We start from the raw sequence: 17631 nt of genomic DNA, 5'->3' as shown, positions 1-17631 counted from the left end.
ACAGTATATTTAGACCCAGTACTTTATCCCTGTTCTGCTTTTCCACAGTTCTCAGTCTTCGACCTGGTGGCTGAGGTCAGGGCCTGTGGGCAGAGTAGCCCGACGAAAGAGCCGGGGTCAGTCTGGACGAAGAAATTCCCTCCTGCTGAAGAACCAGAAATCTAGATCTCAGCAACCACCTGCTCAAACATGCATGCAACCAGAGAACAGCAAAAACGATGATTGTCAAGAAACCCAAACCAGGTACTCAGTCATTTGCATTAAAGATTACTCTATTTTGATTGTTCAATTATGGCATTCCATGGTCAAATCGTTTTTTATAATGACCACCAAACTCTATATTGACTATTGTCCATGGAAACCAATTTCCTAAACTGTGCTTGTTTCTTGTGTCTCATAGCAGTCTCTTTCATCTCATGTAATCAAATAATTATATTAAAAAAAAAAAAACATTTTCTTTCCGTTTCTTTATTTATTTGGTAAGTAGCCATGTAATAAGCAGGATATGGTACAGTTAGCTGGTCACTATCGTAAAATAAACTCCCTCTTATTTGTTTCGAGGTTGGGGTATATTTCGTGATAATGTCTGTCTGACTGCACATTATATCCCTCACATTTGATCTTCCACCATAAACATTTCTTCACCAGTGCATACAATAATTACTATTTTCTTAACATTCTCTCTGTTATGGGATCGGATTAAACTGACAGGTGCCCACTCCAGTTCAGTTAGGCAGGTTTTTGTACTTGAAGACAAGTTAGTTGTAATGATGTTTTAATCTGGGGCATATTGTATCCTTAACAATGAGAGTGATTAATAGGCCCATTGACCATATGTACTGTATTCTTTACTGCGGAATAGGATTTAAATGACAGTACAAGGATCCACTGAAGATAATGCTTTAATGAGATGAATGGGAGTTTTAGGGGCTTTTTGCCACTTAAGAGTTGAATGCCTGTGGATTAGTTTGATTTAAGAAAAGACTTCAGAGTTCTGCTTTTTGTAAGAATTTAAAGGGATTGTCAGGGCTTGTACGTAGTATGGTTCAAAAGCCATAAATCAAAAACTCAAGCATCATTTAGATCAGTATTCCCATGTACAGAAATTCAACAATTTTCCAGCTTAGTCTGCATTGCAATGAGAAAAGCTGGTTATAAAGATATAAAAAAGATATATTTAGAAGGGCTGTCAATCACTTCAAATATTTAATCACGGTTAATATATTTTTATTTTCTGACACATCTCAGTCAGTTCCTTTTTTTTTAGGAAAGAAAACTAAATAATATGTTTTTGCATAGTCGAGCTACAGTCTGTATCTGTCTGTCCAAGTATACGTGACTGTAATTGAAAGATTTGAAGAAAAGACATCAACTGAGACACTCAAATACACGTTAAACGTAACCTCTGTTTTTCGGAGCATGCGCATAACGCTGAGGCCAGTTATGATCTGAATAACGTGTATACCTGCTGGATGAACCCAATTTACAATGGTTTTATCTATGTCTTTTAATCTGACTTTGCAAAAATCGGAAAATTGCATCAAAACGCACTGAAAATATAAACATGAAACTTTATGGAAATTACTTTCTCCACACTTTATGGACGTAATCGAACAAAAATAATGTAAAATTGAATTAGTCCTGAATTAGTCCTGAACAAATTTACAGCATTAAACAATTGTATTTAATCATATGTGTTTATGCATTAACAGCAAATATGATAGCTTTGTCAAACACAGATTGACAGAAGATAGAAGAACTTCTCTTATTCTACGTTCTCCTACTAACACTTGTTTTGTTTTTAGTTTTTATCTCGTGTTACCAGTCATCTGCTTATAAAAATACTCTATTTCCATTTTCGTCTGCTTTGGAAAAGAGGCACTACAAATGAGGGCAAAAAGTAAACCTTTATTATGCTTGCATCATCTTTTTTTAGTCCCTGAGACTAAAAAAGTTTTACATTCGACATCTTGCACCCTGTGGGATCAGGCGGAAAATCTGTAGGTGTGGCGGAAAGATGACAGAAGCAGTGATCTCCGGTCAGTTATGTCAGCAGTCTGTGTTTAAACCAGCACATGTACCCTCAGGCCCCCAGAGCCCTCATTTGTGCCATTTCCACCTGCCCCCCAGAATTGAGGTAAAACTGTCTAAACCTCCCTTTGGAGAAATCCTCAAGTGGGATTTTTATTCTAAAAAGTTTTCTTTTAGTGGTTGGGTTAGGGTTGGGTTAGTAATTATAACCAGATGTAAAAATTAAAGAAATCTATGGTATGTTCCAATTTTTGATGTAAATGTTTGTGTAACAAACACATTTCACAAATCTTTGAGAATTTTAATCCTCCCATGAACCAATAATGCAGTAAATAAAGAGGGTAAAGTAAGGTTCTCAGATCTGAACACTTGCCAGGAACATCTTAATTACTACTTTGATTCATAAAAGTGGTCCAACTACATTTTTTACCATTCAGATATACAGTATGTAGTCAAGTGGATAGAAACTGCTTTTCAGGTTCATTGCCTTGGGTTTCTTCCTGTAAAAATCTTCCACATAAAATGTAAACACAAAAAGCATAAAACAAAATAAATGTGCATTTTAAGAGGTTTCAGAGTAGCATATACAGTGTGTGTATGTGTGTGTGTATATATATATATATATATATATATATATATATATATATATATATATATATATATATATATATATAATATTATGAGTAAACCAATTCAGCATAAGCTTCCTTAATTTTTAAATGACAGCATAAAATCTAGTTAATGCTAGTTATTCTTTTATTTTATTAAAGTTTATAAAATAACTATTCAACTTTTTACTGCACTTCTGCAATGTATAAAAAATAAAAATAAACTGACACTTTGTTTGATATCTTAAGTTCCTAAAACATAATTTCTATAAACACGCTTATGTAGTTTTATGTATCGACACAACTCTGGAAGCTACAGTATTTCACAATTTGTACTAGATTTCAGCAATGAACATGATTATGATAAAACCCACATTGAGCAACAGAAATTTAACAAATATACTTTCACTTTCAAAAGAGTAATAGCTTCTTGCAGTTCATCAGAAGAGTACTACTACTTTGAAGTGCGACTATGAACTTTTTTCCTACTTTGAAGTTAATGCTTCTAGTGGAACTGTTTTTTTTTCTGTCACTTCTCAGTATCTTAACAAACCTGACTGTGTCTGTGGTGTGGTTCTCGTCTAATCATGTGATTTCCAGAAATCCCACAGGAGAAAGGAGCCTGAGTGAGGGAGAGGTTTGGGAAAAACCTGTCACTGTATGCCATGTGTGCGTTATGCTCCGTACAGAGTAGCAGAGAGACATGTGATCCCATGCCCAGTGTTTGATCTGCCTCTCTGTATCTGGTTTCCAGGGCCTCTCTGAGGGAAATGATTACAGAATATCTGGCAACCCTGAGAATGTATTGATAGGATACATGGGTTGAAATACAGTACACAAGCAGCTTTGAGGCTAAGCATCTATGCATCTAAAATGTACTAAAAGTTTGCATTGTGGTTATATTTTTTTAAGATGCCTTTACAGATCCTCTGTGCAGTTGTAACATTTTATTTTTTATTTTTTTATGATAAACACACTGGAACCAAGGTATGCTATTTCCTCATGTCTTTTTTAATTGTCACTGATGCCAGTGTTTTACGCTACTTCTTTGGCTCTATGATGAAGTAAAGCAGTAAGATCAGCACTTGTGCAAAGCACAAAGTCCATTTAAGACAAATAAGAAAAGCAAATGCGAGTTTTGAATCGCAGTACAGTAAACAAAGGATTGCAAGATTATTGTTTCGTGACCTAAATTACAATATAATATTGTATTGCCTGGTCCCTGATGATTCTCACTCTTACAGTACTGTGCCAGAGTCAGTTGAACATAAACTGAGGGATTAAATCCCAAAGGGAAATACTGGTAGTATAAACATGATTAACAACAGAGCTGGAGTGGCTTTTACTAATTCATGGTTTAGCTCCTGATTTCCCAGCATCACCCTGCTGTTTAGAAGGCAGTGGCTATCCCAGTGGAGCAGGTCATTAGGGAAGTTTTTCCACCTTCTAAGAAACCCAATTCCGTGTGAAGTTTTTAGAATGCACGGTCACTCAGTGGTTGTAGATGGAAACTAGAGAGTTCTGAAACATGGTGAGCTGCCTTGCTATATTGGCAGCTGCCTTCTAAGACAGCATCTTAACTGAATTTGAACCTCTCAACTGACTGATTTGATGCACTTTACATAGGCAGCAACTCTGCATGCCACACAAACAAGGACGACTTTAGGAGTTTGTTTTAAATGTTGATTAATCTCTTGAAATATCTGAAGGCAGACAAAACCAGATGTTTCCCACTACAAGACCATTAGAATAGAACAGATTTTATACAGTTGAAAAACTGTATTAATTCCAAGAGGCCCCAGAATTAAAGCCCTCAATTTTACTTGTTTTCAATTTTAAATAATTACCACAGGTTTGACCATGGATGGCTTGTCATTGAGTAGATCAATGTAACTATGTTTTCCATAACAAAAATTTTTTTTGTTTTTTTTTAATTTTGTTATGGAAAAAGTGGTAGCCTAAACACATAGAATCTATAATTAAACTGCCTTTGTTATAGTAAAAATGGCGTAGACTTCTTCCCCTTTTTATAGTTTTAAAGAATCTCTAACATTTCTGTCAAATCGTATCAGCTACTACAGTTGGTGTTGCTACAGTAATGGCATATTACGTTTTCCCGTCTTTTCCTCGTCAACGTTGTTTAAAATGTCAGGACTGTCTGGCCTAATGAGATGTTTGACATTCTCCATAGTGCTTAAAAGTTGAAAATTCACAGTCTAGTTCAGGTTATGTGGTCTGCGCTGCGCTGTTTTAGAGCTCTGCGCGACCCAGTCAAGTTTTTTTTTTAAGACGCATCCAGAGAGAGAAAGCGCACAAGTCTCGCCGTGCTGTACAAATGGGAAGCGCATTTTGGGGAAACCATTGAATGCCTTAAGGGGGATCCCATACACTAAATCATCTTTTATTATAAAGTAAGAGCAGTCTTCATTTTAGCTAACCAGTGTGAAGTGTCCATTTATCACAAAATCATGCAGAAATAAAGTATCTAGGGTTCTGCTGCTAGTTTTAATTAGCATACAAATATATAGCACACACAAATATTGGGTTAAATAGTTTTTAATAAGCTTAAATACATAGCACACCCAAATGTTGGGTAAAAGTTTTTAATAAGCATAAAAATTCATAGCACATACAGATATTGGGTAAAATAGTTTTTAATAAGCACAAAAATACATAGCTACATAATTATTTGGTAAAGTCATTTTTAATTAGAACTTTTTATCGATACTTAGTATTTAATGAAATATAAGAATTTACAGTCAACGTTTCTCTCAAAAAATAAACATCAATCTGATCTGAATCAATTTTACAGTGGACTGAATTATTATTATTATTATTTTTTTAAAGAAACAAATAGAGGGGACTTTCAGAAGTCCAACACCTGCCACTTGTGTTTATATGCTTATTTCTAAACTTGAGTCAAAATAAAAATGTTATTGAATGAAATCTGAAAGTTAGGTCCTTTTGAGGTTTAGGCTATTATTTTAAATAAAGAGTGAGGGTCTTTGGACTTTGGCCAGTTTTTGATACTCTTTAACTCTTTGCACTTAACAAATATTTCCCAACCGAGGGGAATGATCTGCATCACACACACATCTGTTTGTCCTGCACACAATCAGTGTACTGAAATGTATTACTTTGAAGAAGTGTAAAGTTGTTGCTCCACCCCAAGTTTTTCAAAGAGGAAAAACACTTAACCAAGAGCCTATGGTTCTTCTCTTTTTCAAGTAAGTTTTGAAGTATAGTTCAAAGTTTACACAAGGAACTCTTTTCATCTTTGAATAGTGCATCTTGTACTACCTTTTTGCCCAGTACTTTTTTGTTTAACGAGCCTCATTTGTGAAACATTCATAAAACCATTTTTCTTATTTAATTTATTATTTTCTTCTCTAGTATAGTTTTTAGTGAAATTACAGATTATGAATTATGTATATGTCTACCTGACCACAGGTGCAACAGTTGGTGGCTTAGTCTTATGTAATTAATGGCTTCTCCGATGTACAAGGTCCATCAAAGACACAATTCCAGTTCACTCCTATTGTGACCACATGAATTCTAAATGAAGTAAAGTCAATGCATGGTAATTTAAACCAAAATACTAAATTAGTAAAAGCCATCCATGTGTGTGCACCTACATGTATATTTACACTATTTGTGCTTTTGTTCATGAGATTTGTGCTTTTGTTGTTCTTTGCTAATGTGACGATTTTTTTTTTTTAATACAGTTTGTGCCTCTGCTGTTGAATAGTGCAGCAGAAAACACTGTCAGATTAGTACAGTGTGTATAGGCAGAAAAAGCTGTAGAGTCGAGCTGTGGAGCTTGAAAGAGACACATTGCAGTGTTTCCCCTATATGCATTTTGCAGCGGCGTTGTGCCACTGATGAATTATGCGTGCCGCTGTTGGGATTTCACATGGTTAATTTAATATTCTTGACGCAACATAAAGCTTGCCACCCCCAGTCAGCTGTGTGCTTTCTACACTGCGAAAGGGACCCCACCACACACAAAAATACACGCACTTACTCAGTGAAGTCACCGCATAACGTGTCAAACTCGCTTAATTTCAAGTGGCCCGTGAACTCATTTCTGAAACGTTTCACTGAACAATCAGTTATCACTTTCCTTGTGAATATTAATGACCCTTCCTCTCTCATCTATATGTTTTGGAGCGCATTTTGCTCACTTCAAAAACGAAACAGCGCTACATGGGTCAATTATCTACACTTCTTAATCATAGCAGCACGAGAGCAGAGCAGGTGCGGTAATTCACGGACTGGTCTCAACCGCACAGACTATTTTCAATGTGCCTGTGAACCAGTGAGATTCGCAGAGGGGATCGCAAAACCCGTTTTAATAAGGTACAGAGTTGTCTGTTACAAAACTGTCACAAAAAATTTTTAAAACAAACATCCCCCACATTATAAACAGTACTGACAAAGAAAACAAATTAGAAGGCTTTTTAATTCTGAAATCACAACACTTACAAACATTTACCATGGATTTACTGCAGTAACACTAACTGTACTTTATTACCTATGGTAGTTGTGGCAGAAAAAACTTTCTAAATTTATTTAGACTGCTGTTTTTTTTTTTTTCATTACAAAAATTTCATAGTTCTTTATATAGAACAGAGGTGGGTGGAGTAGCCAAAAACTGTACTTAAGTAAAAGTACAATTACTTGAGTAAGTGTAAGAAAGTATCCAATTAAATGAGTACTCAAGTAGTAACTCATTACTTTTACAAATGTCATAATAGACGTTAACTCCCCTATATTCCATTACATAATACACATTTAACATGTATTACAGAATTATTATTATTATTAATGTAAATTCTGTCATTATTCACCATCATGTTGTTCCAAACCCATATGAATTTCTTCCATGCAACACAATGAGATATTAGACAGAATGTTTGCCTGAGTCACCATTTACTTTCAGTGAATGTGTTTTTTTCCTCCACATTCTGTCTAACATATTTTGTGTTCAACAGAATACAGAAGGTCACATGGGTTTGGAACAACATGAGGGTAGGGAAATGATGACAGAATATTAAATGATGGCTGAGCTATCACTTTAAAGGGATAGTTCAACCAAAAATGAAAATTCTCTAATAATTTACTCACCCTTATGCCATCCCAGATATGTATGACTTCCTTTCTTCTGCAGAACACAAATTATGATTTTTTGGAAGAATATTTCAGCTCTGTAGGTCAGTACAATGCAAGTGAATGGGTGCCAAAATTTTGATGCTCCAAAAAGCACAAAGGCAGCATAAACGTAATCCATAAAACTCCAGTAGTTAAATCCATATCTTCAGAAGTGTTGTGATATGTGTGGGTGAGAAACAGATCAGTATTTGTCATTTTTTGCTAGATATTCTTCTCCCTGCCCAGCAGGGGGTGATATGCAGAGAAAAATGTGAATCACCAAAAACACAAGAAGAAGAATGTGAAAGTGATCTGTTTCTCATCCACAGATTCTCATATCACATCACTTCTGAAGATATTGATTTAACCACTGTAGTCTTTTGGATTACTTTTATGATTACTTATTTGATTTTTATTTTTAGCTTTAAAATGTTGGCACCCATTTACTTGCATTTTATGGACCAAAAGAGCTGAGCAATTCTTCTAAAAATATTCATTTATGTTCAGCAGACGAAAGAAAGTCATACACATCTGTGATGGCATGAGGGGGAGTAGATGATGATGAGAAAATTTTCATTTTTGGGTGAACGATCCCTTAAAGGGCTCTTGTCAGATCTGGATGAATTTGTCAGTAAGAAGAGAGGTTTTGAAACCTTTCTAGTAATTATTATGGTGAAACCATGAAAATATCCCACAGGGACATTATATATAATGCTGAAATATTAACCAAAGCAAGATCATGATTTATTAATGCCTACTTTCGCTATTTGATAGCTTTTAAAGTCCTGTGTGGATTCTTATTTCAATGTAGTTACAGTTTTCAGTGTCAGAAGAATTTAGATCATTAGTTCTGTACAGCAGTACTGCCATTCTCTAAACACAGAGTATGCAGCCTGGGTAGGGCACCGACCCCAGTCGCGGAACACTTGCTGTGTCTGAAACTGCCCCAACCACTATGTAGTGCACTATTTCGGGTGTCCACCATTTTGTAGGTGTGAGTCACTCGTTCCCTACTTCTGTTCACTCATTCTTACCCACAGTGCACTCTTTATTTCGAGTGTACATTTGATGTACACTCGACGATGGTTATTTGCCCATAATCCACCGTGGGGAAGACGTATGAGCTGAGAGTTCACTGCTTTCTTCACTCCTGCAATGTTTTATTTCATGCTTAATGTATTAAATTACTTTTTGATAAATCACTACTTGATTAAAATAATAACAGAGGCAAAACATACGAATACATTTTAAAATGTACTCTTATATTTATACAGGATTTTGCCATTAAAATGAAGAATTCTTTATTTACTAAATAATTAACTGAGGTGATATTATTTTAGCTCAGGAGATTCCACACAGTGGAAATGGCCCAGAAACGCTACCCAGCTTGTATTGGAGTTTAAAGATACTAAAGTATAACAAATAAATACAATAATGTACATTTGATCAAATGTGCTTACTCTTTATATTAACATATATATTAAAAATGACAAACAGAATGAAGATTTATTGTATTAATATATTATTTAATAATAATAACAAGTAAGGCTCAAGTATTTTATAAGTTAATATGTGACGTTGTTTCTGTGACAGCCCCAGAGCTCTGATGCTCGGTGTATACGTCAGCGTCTGAATTCACTCACTCATTTTGTTCACTCAATGCTGAGATATAGTGCACTCACTGCCATTCACTATATAGAAAATAGTGAATGAGTGAACGATTTTGGACACAGCCACTCTGTTCGCCATACGATTGCCTCACGCCTGCACAAGTGTGCCTCGTGCCCCTCGCTTTGCACGTGCAGAAATGCTGTCTATTCGCGCTCCAGTTGTCAATCAAGCGATCGGCAGAGCAAAAGGCATTTATTTACACTTAACTTGGATGTTTACATGGATTTATACAGTTAATCAGCCCGAAGTAGCCGAGATAGTTTCCAGTATCCCCGCGAGGACACGGGGTAAATGCATAAATACTACTAATGACATGTGGGACAAAGCGCACTGATATATTGCTGCATTGATTTAAAAATGTACACTAAAATTAAACCCAGGAATGTAATGACAGGAATGCTGTCCATTGTAAAGAAGTAAAAGTAATTTTTTCATTAGATATTTACTTTGAGTGAGAGTAATATGTACCCACTTTTAAACCTACTCTAAAAGTAACTTTTTTTCCCAAAAAGTTACTCGTAACGGAGTAAATGTAGCACATTACTACTCACCTCTGATATAGAAACCATAGTTACTAACCATGGTAGTGCGGAACCATGCATGGTTTTACCTATAGTTACCATAAACTATTACAAATGTCATTGCTAAAACTATGGATGCTATGGAAGATCTATGGTGAATCTTCATAATTATGGACCAAGCTATCAGTTTTCCATCTGTATAAAATCTGTACTCTTATAATGCTCTCTGATTGTAGGAAAATGTTAGTTGTTTTGTTTGCCTTCAGAAATTCCAAGACATGACTGTAGTTTAATTAGTAGGACCCTGATGAAAGGAATCTGTAAAGAAGACCCAACTTATTCACACTGTCAGAATATGTCAATTTAGCCATATAAAAATTAGGTGCTCATTTTTTGCACAGATGTTACTGTTGTTAATATCATAATTTTCATCTGCATCCCAACCTCAAAATCAATGCTGTACTACCAAATGTGCATTTCAATGCACATAATGTAATATTATTTGTATGGATGCTACCAAAGCAGATTCTGGTGCCACATTTTCAAAGGACCTTTTGAGGGCACAAATAAACCCTGATGTGGCCCAGGCTGATATTGAGTTTGACACCCCTGTTTTATTCTGTTCTTTGACCAACATGCGTTAATAGGGGTCTGGAGTTGCAAGCTTGTGGACGCGCACAACAGCACTACTGCTGAAAAAAATCCTAGGGGAAACGCTGCATTGTGATGAACTGTTTTTAATCTGAAAGCAGGCTGCACTGTTTAGCCACCACTGAGCTTGTGTTGTCTGCATGGGCGCAGTGGTGTGGAAGCAGATCGGCCCTATTCATAGCGCCAGCTGTTGGATTGTGATTCTCTTTGGATAGAAGAACACTTTAAAAACTTGTTGTGCTTATGTACAGAAACAGTAGTTTGTAATCTTTATGTTAGTAAAGTGTTTTTGTAATGTATACTACATGGCCAAAACATTGACATCCTAGAGAATTGTGTGCTTCCAAATGTATGGTAACAGTCTGGGGAGGACCATTTTCTGTTCCAGCATGACAGTTTCCCTGTGCACAAAGTACAAATGATTTACTGAGTCTGATGAGAAAGAATGCGACTGTCCTGCAGAAAACCCCATTGAACACCTTTGGGATGAATTGGAATGCCAACTGTGACCCAGACCCCATCACCCTTCCTGACCTCACTGATGCTCTTGTTTCTGAATGTGAGCAAATCCCCACAGTCATGTTCCAACATCTAGTGAAAGACTTCCCAGAAGGGTGGAAGCTGTTAGGGGGACGAACTCGCTTAGTGTCAGTGGTTTTGAAACTATATGCCCATAACAAGCACGTATGGATGTGTTGTTTGTGTGTCCAAATAATAATACACTGGCAAAAAAACAAATTTCTGAGAAAGACAATAACAAATCATTTGTATTATTACAGTGTATTTATGTAGTATAATTGTAGCACATTTTTACATTTGCATTAGTTTGAAAGAGTTTATTTGAGTTCAATCTGATGTTCAGCAAGTACACACTGAATCCCATAGCAGGGCAAAGTGACATTTTGAGTGCTCCTGAGAGACACGAGAGAGAAAATAAAGCACGAAAGTGCTCTTGTTGCCTGAGGTGACCGGAGCCATGAAAACCTCATGCTTGTAGTGCTCAGTTTTGTATAGTTTTTGTACAGGGTGTTGCTATTATAACTACCTTTTAAAGATAGGAAGTAGCATAAGGCTATGTACATGAGATGTGCATTGTTATTTCCCTTGTTTGAGAAGAGATTTGCATGTTTTGGTTTGTTGAATCTACAGTATATTAGGGCTGCACAATTAATTGCAATAGCAATAAAATTGCGACATGAGCAAATGCGATTTCAAAAATGCAGCAAGCTGCAATTTTTTTTTTACTCAGAATTCTTTGTTTAATTCTCCATTCTGATTGGTGCACATCTTTTACGCACAGACTAGATCTCACTAATCAGAATGCAGTCCGCAAAAAAGGTGAGTGAGAGAACAGAACAGAAATTGGGAAGTCTAAAAAAAAAAGAAAACAAAAAGGCATAAAGAAATAACTAACACAATCATGTATGACATGCAAAGACCATTTGTTTCAAAGCAAATAGATCCCATTATAATCAATGAAGCTGTCTACACTGGAAGCGTACGTTGGGTTGGGCAGCACTGACAGTAAACTGATGTCCCATTCCATTTTGCGCTGCAAGTCAAATAAACGTCCAGAACACGGTGTGAACTAGAAACACACACATCCAGTTTCCAGTATCATTTGCATTGAAATGCACATCACCAGAAATGCATCAAAACGGTCAAAGACATGGGGGCCTGGGTAGCTCAGCGAGTACTGATGCTTGTCCTCCGCCACCCGGATTGAGGTGAGTAACTGCGCCGCCATGAGAACCTGCTAAGTAGTGGGAATTGGGAGAAAAGGGGATCAAAATAAAAAACGGTCAAAGATGTCCATCTAGTGCATGTTTACGTACACCAACAATTAAAAATAATGCAGATGGGCGCGAGAATGCGTCCATGACATATTTGTGCTCAAAACAACAAGAGTCAGAGCAGCTGAAAGAAACCGAATGACTTCTCCTTTTCAGAGTTGTAACCTGACACTGTGTCTTTAAAAAGTGGTTTGAGATACATGACAATGGTCAAAGACGTCTGTCTAGTGCATGTTTATATTCAAAAAATAATAAAAAACAGTCCAGTGGGTCCCCTTTGGTGTTCAGTAATAGTGAGGCCACACTAGGCCTGTCTGTCCTGCTTTCTCTCTGTTTACGAACTCAAGCACCAGTGGGCTGGGCCAAGGGTGCAATTATGTGAAGTAGGCGTTGATGTTTTTTCGCTGTAGAGGTGGTCATGAATTAATGGGCCCCCAGTAGTGTAGTTGCGGAAGTAGAGAACGAGGCGTTTTTGCAGCTTTGTTTCAATAAATGCTTTTTTTTTACCGAGTCCACATGAAAATGGGGGTCTGGAGTACTGTTCAAGTTCGGTTCACAATTGGTATGAATATATCAAACCTGATTTTTGAAAGTGAATCACAGTTGATGACGAATTAATGACGACAAACAGGACTGCATGCAAAGCGGCAAATGCATTTCTCATTGCTGCAGAAATTTACTTTGGTGAGCAACTTGCATTCCTTGCATGGCTTGCAATGCATCTTTTGGCAGACAAGCGCAATTGCCATTCATTGCATATTAAGTTTTAGTACAAGACTTTCCATTTTTGGCATCTTTTCCTGGAGTCGTCACCTAGTTACAGTGATAAACAGCTGTCACAGTGTTCAGGGTGGTTCTCTCATCAATAATGCAAACTGCAGTTCATAGACTAATAATACAATAAAAAGAGACATGAAAGGGGGTGGAATCAATTTGAACCATGCAATCCAACCAAGTGTAAAAACAATCTAAAACTAAAAGGGGTTGTGGTGGCATAATAGCTTAGTTTGAGGTGGTAGCACAGTGGTTGCACTATTGTGATCAAGGGACTGTCCCTGTAATTATTGCACTTAAAGTCATTTGAACCAACACCCTGACTACCTACCTTTCTCTGTTTGTAAACACAGGAATGTTTCTACCCGGTGTCCACCTCTGACTGAGAGAAACTACATCACGTGCCCAATGACAGCAAATCAAGTGCAGGAATCACAGCTAATCTGAGTCAACTACAAGATTCATCATGGAACATAAAATGCTGACCTCAAAACCCTACCTGGCTCATGCCTTAATGTCATTGTTTACTACTAGCTTAACAGCATTCTTGACCGTAACATACTGACTGCATTTTGGTTATATGCACTACCGACTGAATGTCTAAATCAATGAATGTCCTATTTGTAGTTTTATGGCTCTTCAATAATTGTGGGGATGTCCATGTTTTAATGTAGCATTTATATTCAATTGAGAAAATAAAGGATTAAAAAGACACTTTAAAGCCTCTTGTCTTTATTCATGAATAAGGGATTCAAAACTTTAAGACCCCATTTAAAATCTGAAGAGTGTTTTAATCATTTTAGGATTTTGAAAAAAGTTGTGTAAAAGTTAAGCATTCCAACTGGAATCAAGTTTGTTTTCGTTACATAAAATATCTGGTAAAATATAGAGATAGTGTTCCATAATCAGAACAAGCTGTTTTAATATTATAAAACAGTATTCTGATAGTTTCATTCAATAAAACCTCCATAAAACACAAAATCTGACCTTGTTAGACACTAACTGTGTGGGATCTATTGTGTCTCACAGGCTTCACTGCTGTGGTCCCACGACCTTCCCTGATAAGAGGTTGATAGTAGGAGTACAGTGATGACACATAAAAACACTGACAAGTACTGTTTTTTTTTTTTAAGAGATAGAGCATATGTGTTTGTGAGGGTGTGTCATAAAGTGTCTGAGCGTCACGGCCCTATAATTATCTGAGGTGTAGGTTTCAGACAAGCAGCACCACACGCGAGCAAACCTAACACTGATGTCACATGTGGAGGAGCTGGTTTCTATTTTTCCTCTGAATTTTTTTATTTTTTTATCTTCTCATCTCTATACTTGTTTCTTCTTTATACCCCTCGATGGGTTGGTCTGTTTTAAAGGGATAATTCCCACCAAACTTAAATTTCTCATTTGCTCACCTTCTTGTTGCTGTTCTTCCTGATATGTCAATATGAAAAACAACCTAGGAGGGGCCCCATTCACACACTGGTCTTGTGAAAAAGGCTGATTATCTTAAGCTGATTGTCTTATAAGTCTTGTAAGGTTTATTCCGACAGACACAGCACTGTTTCACTGGTTGACTTTAGCTATTTTAAATTCTTTAGTTGGAGGGTTGGAGTTTACGTTTGTCTACATCTCCAGAACTGATGGTAAAGTATCCTCAATGGGTCAAAGTGAATATAAAGCATGCCAAAAAATACTACAAAGGAATGTTTTTTATAATGCTTTTCTAATGTTAAACTTTACTACAATGTGTACTAAGTTACTACCAGTTGAAAACTATGTAACTAAAAACACTAAGCAGGAGACCAAAAGTATCATAAAAGTAGTCCATGCGGCATGTCCGTCATATTCCAAGTCTTTTGAAGAAATATGAAAGAAACAAATCCATAACCCCAAGTATAAGCAATAATAATACTGATGCTTTGTTGTATTGTGAGACACCTAAGTTTTTTAAATAAATGTAGAATGTAAGAAACTCTCCTACAGAGACTTTCAAATGTTAGAGGCCTATTGCTTCCTGTACTTTGTCACAACTGCTCTGAGATACTGCATACCTGTGTCTAAACAACCCCCCCCCCCCCCCATCTCCACATAATCTATTAGTGTAGTGACCTGTTAAGTCAAGGAATGCTTTGAGTGAACCTCCATGACCTTGTAATGGCTCAGAGCCACTAGTTCAGGATCAAAGCCGGAAGGAATGCCCCTTCAAACCCGGGGCAGGCTTGCACACAGAGGTCAGCTTTGTTTGTATTTGAAAAACGTCTCTTGTCTGTTTGAACTTCCTTCTCTCCATAATGTGCTTGTTAATGTGACGCACCATTTATATTTCATCACAAGAGCCACATTAAAGATATTGTTTGTGACGACAAAGCGTGGAGAAAAATCCAATCCATCGCTCCCTCGAAGATGGCTTGTTTTCAGTGAGGGTCTGTGCATGTTAAAGCCGAAATATATGTGAACGCAGGCGCTTCTAGCTACTCAAGCACAATTTAAAATGTTGTGTTCAGAAATGTGTCAGGCCACAATTAATAACACAAGTTTGAGTTTCATTCTCAACGCTGCTGAAAGGGGTGGTATAGCGGACATTTGCGTGAACCGTCTCCTTCTATAGTTTTCTCTTTCAAGCTAGTCTCAGCCTCAAACAGCATGCCCACGGACTGCCCACCTTCTGATGCTTATAGCACACAAAACTGGAAAACACTCTCTCGATCAAGTCAGCGCAAATCTGATTAGCTTGTTCGAAGGAACTTCTGTGAGTAGAAGCACAGATTTTATCAGTCCGCCTGAAAGCCGAGTTGTTCACAAGGATCTGTGTTGATATAATGAGCGCTTCTGAGGACGAAATAATTACAGAATTTGCCAAATTTTGCCAGATTAGTGACATCATATCTCTTAAAGATATTCAGAGTTCCATTTGAGGTACGTAGCAGAAAGTAAAGCAGATATCCACAAGCAGAGCTGCATTTTCTACTTTGTTTACTTAGTTATGTCTGTGAAATTCTTTATAAGAGGTTTTCAGTGCTGTACTTTGACTCTGTACTGCTTTTCTCCTATGTGTTTTCTGTGCAATCGCTCGCAGAGACTTGCACTCCTCCTTGTCGGACCTTTATTATGGTATGGTACATCTCCGATAACCCCGCCCCTAAACACCCGTAATGACAAAACCGACTGTGATTGGTAGCTTTACATGTCAGTTAGATGATGGTTCTTGGCCATTTGAAGCGGCTATAGACACCAGACCTTATGCCGCAGTCATAGGTCTGGCTACTCGAGACTACTTTAAAGCAAATTACTGTCATGGCGGAGCAACAGCTTAAAGAAAATAATGCGTGGCAATAAGTTAGTCAATTTATTTATAGCAACTTACCTGAATAATAACACGTCCAGTTTAATGGCACAGACTTTTGAAGATAACTCTATCGCCCCCTTGAGTAGTGAGGCTTGTTACCGCCACAGTAACACATGAACATACATAAAGCATGTTTAACCAGACCGTGCGTTGGCAATGCTTTAGCTAAGCGCTCGCATTTGCATATGCCTACTTGTGAAAAGTATGTCTTGCGTAGCCAGAACTTTTAAAGTCTGGCTAAACATCACAAGGTCTGGTCCGCAGCTTATTCTGGCCAAGAACCGCCCACTACTAGACAGTAAGAGAGAGTCTGAACGACATTTAAAACAACCAACCATTGTTTGTTTTTTTACGTGTCATTTAGTGGTGGGTTTATCTGAAATTGATTGCACCACAATAATATAGTTGTGTTAAAAATTTAATTAAAATTAAATAATGCGGGTGTCGCTATGAACAGTTGTACAGAGAGCACTGGGAAATTAGCGAAACGTGTACAGACTGTAAATTTCTGCATTTCCAAAAGTATTAAATATAGACTAAATCCACAGAAAATAAAGTGCAATAAAGGCTGCGTCCAAAACCAGGAAAATGCTGCCTTTGGAGGCTGTATATGGAGGTAGGAAGGGATGAAGGAACATCCGAATCCAATGTTCACGTCACATCCTGTGTATTGAGATACCTTCATCTGATCGATTTTTGAAGACAGCATAGATGTATCCTTCGCTGCCTATGTAATTCCACAATCCTGTGTATGTGGATCCACACCGGTTGAACTAAAAAAAGAAAATGGTGTCAAAAGAGGCAGTTTATAGCCAGTTTGTGTATAAATGTTTGTTTTTGTCCATTTTTCCCAACTTTTGATTCCATTTCTAGCGAGAAAGTATTATTGTAGTTATTAAATATGTGCTTCGTTATCGCCAAAACAATCTTGATTTTGTTCTAGATTAATAGTCCGTTGTGGTTCAGTTGGACTGAATGAATGCTGGTATCCTAGCAACTATTCAAAACTAGTTTCCAGAGGTACCTAGTATGCAAATGCTGTCTGTTAAGCAGGGTTGGGGAGTAACGAAATACAAGTAACGGAAATG

At 37.1% G+C, this 17631-nt stretch overlaps 1 protein-coding gene across 2 annotated transcripts in view; it reads left to right on the top strand.

The window, feature by feature from the left end:
• Window positions 1-13912, top strand: part of si:ch211-266k8.4 (TBC1 domain family member 12) — a 70909-nt gene extending 56997 nt beyond the window's left edge. For both annotated transcript variants that reach the window (XM_051690236.1, XM_051690235.1), the window contains 2 exons: window positions 49-243; window positions 13554-13912. In XM_051690236.1, coding sequence (XP_051546196.1) covers window positions 49-243; window positions 13554-13647 — 289 coding nt within the window. In that variant the 3' untranslated portion in view covers window positions 13648-13912. The remainder of the gene's footprint in view (window positions 1-48; window positions 244-13553) is intronic.
• The last annotated feature ends 3719 nt before the right edge of the window (window positions 13913-17631 follow it).

Source organism: Myxocyprinus asiaticus, chromosome 46 (assembly GCF_019703515.2).
Source record: "Myxocyprinus asiaticus isolate MX2 ecotype Aquarium Trade chromosome 46, UBuf_Myxa_2, whole genome shotgun sequence".
Lineage (NCBI taxonomy): Eukaryota > Metazoa > Chordata > Actinopteri > Cypriniformes > Catostomidae > Myxocyprinus > Myxocyprinus asiaticus.
The sequence above is the reverse complement of the archived record's forward strand: the minus strand, read 5'-3'. Positions and strand labels throughout refer to the sequence as shown.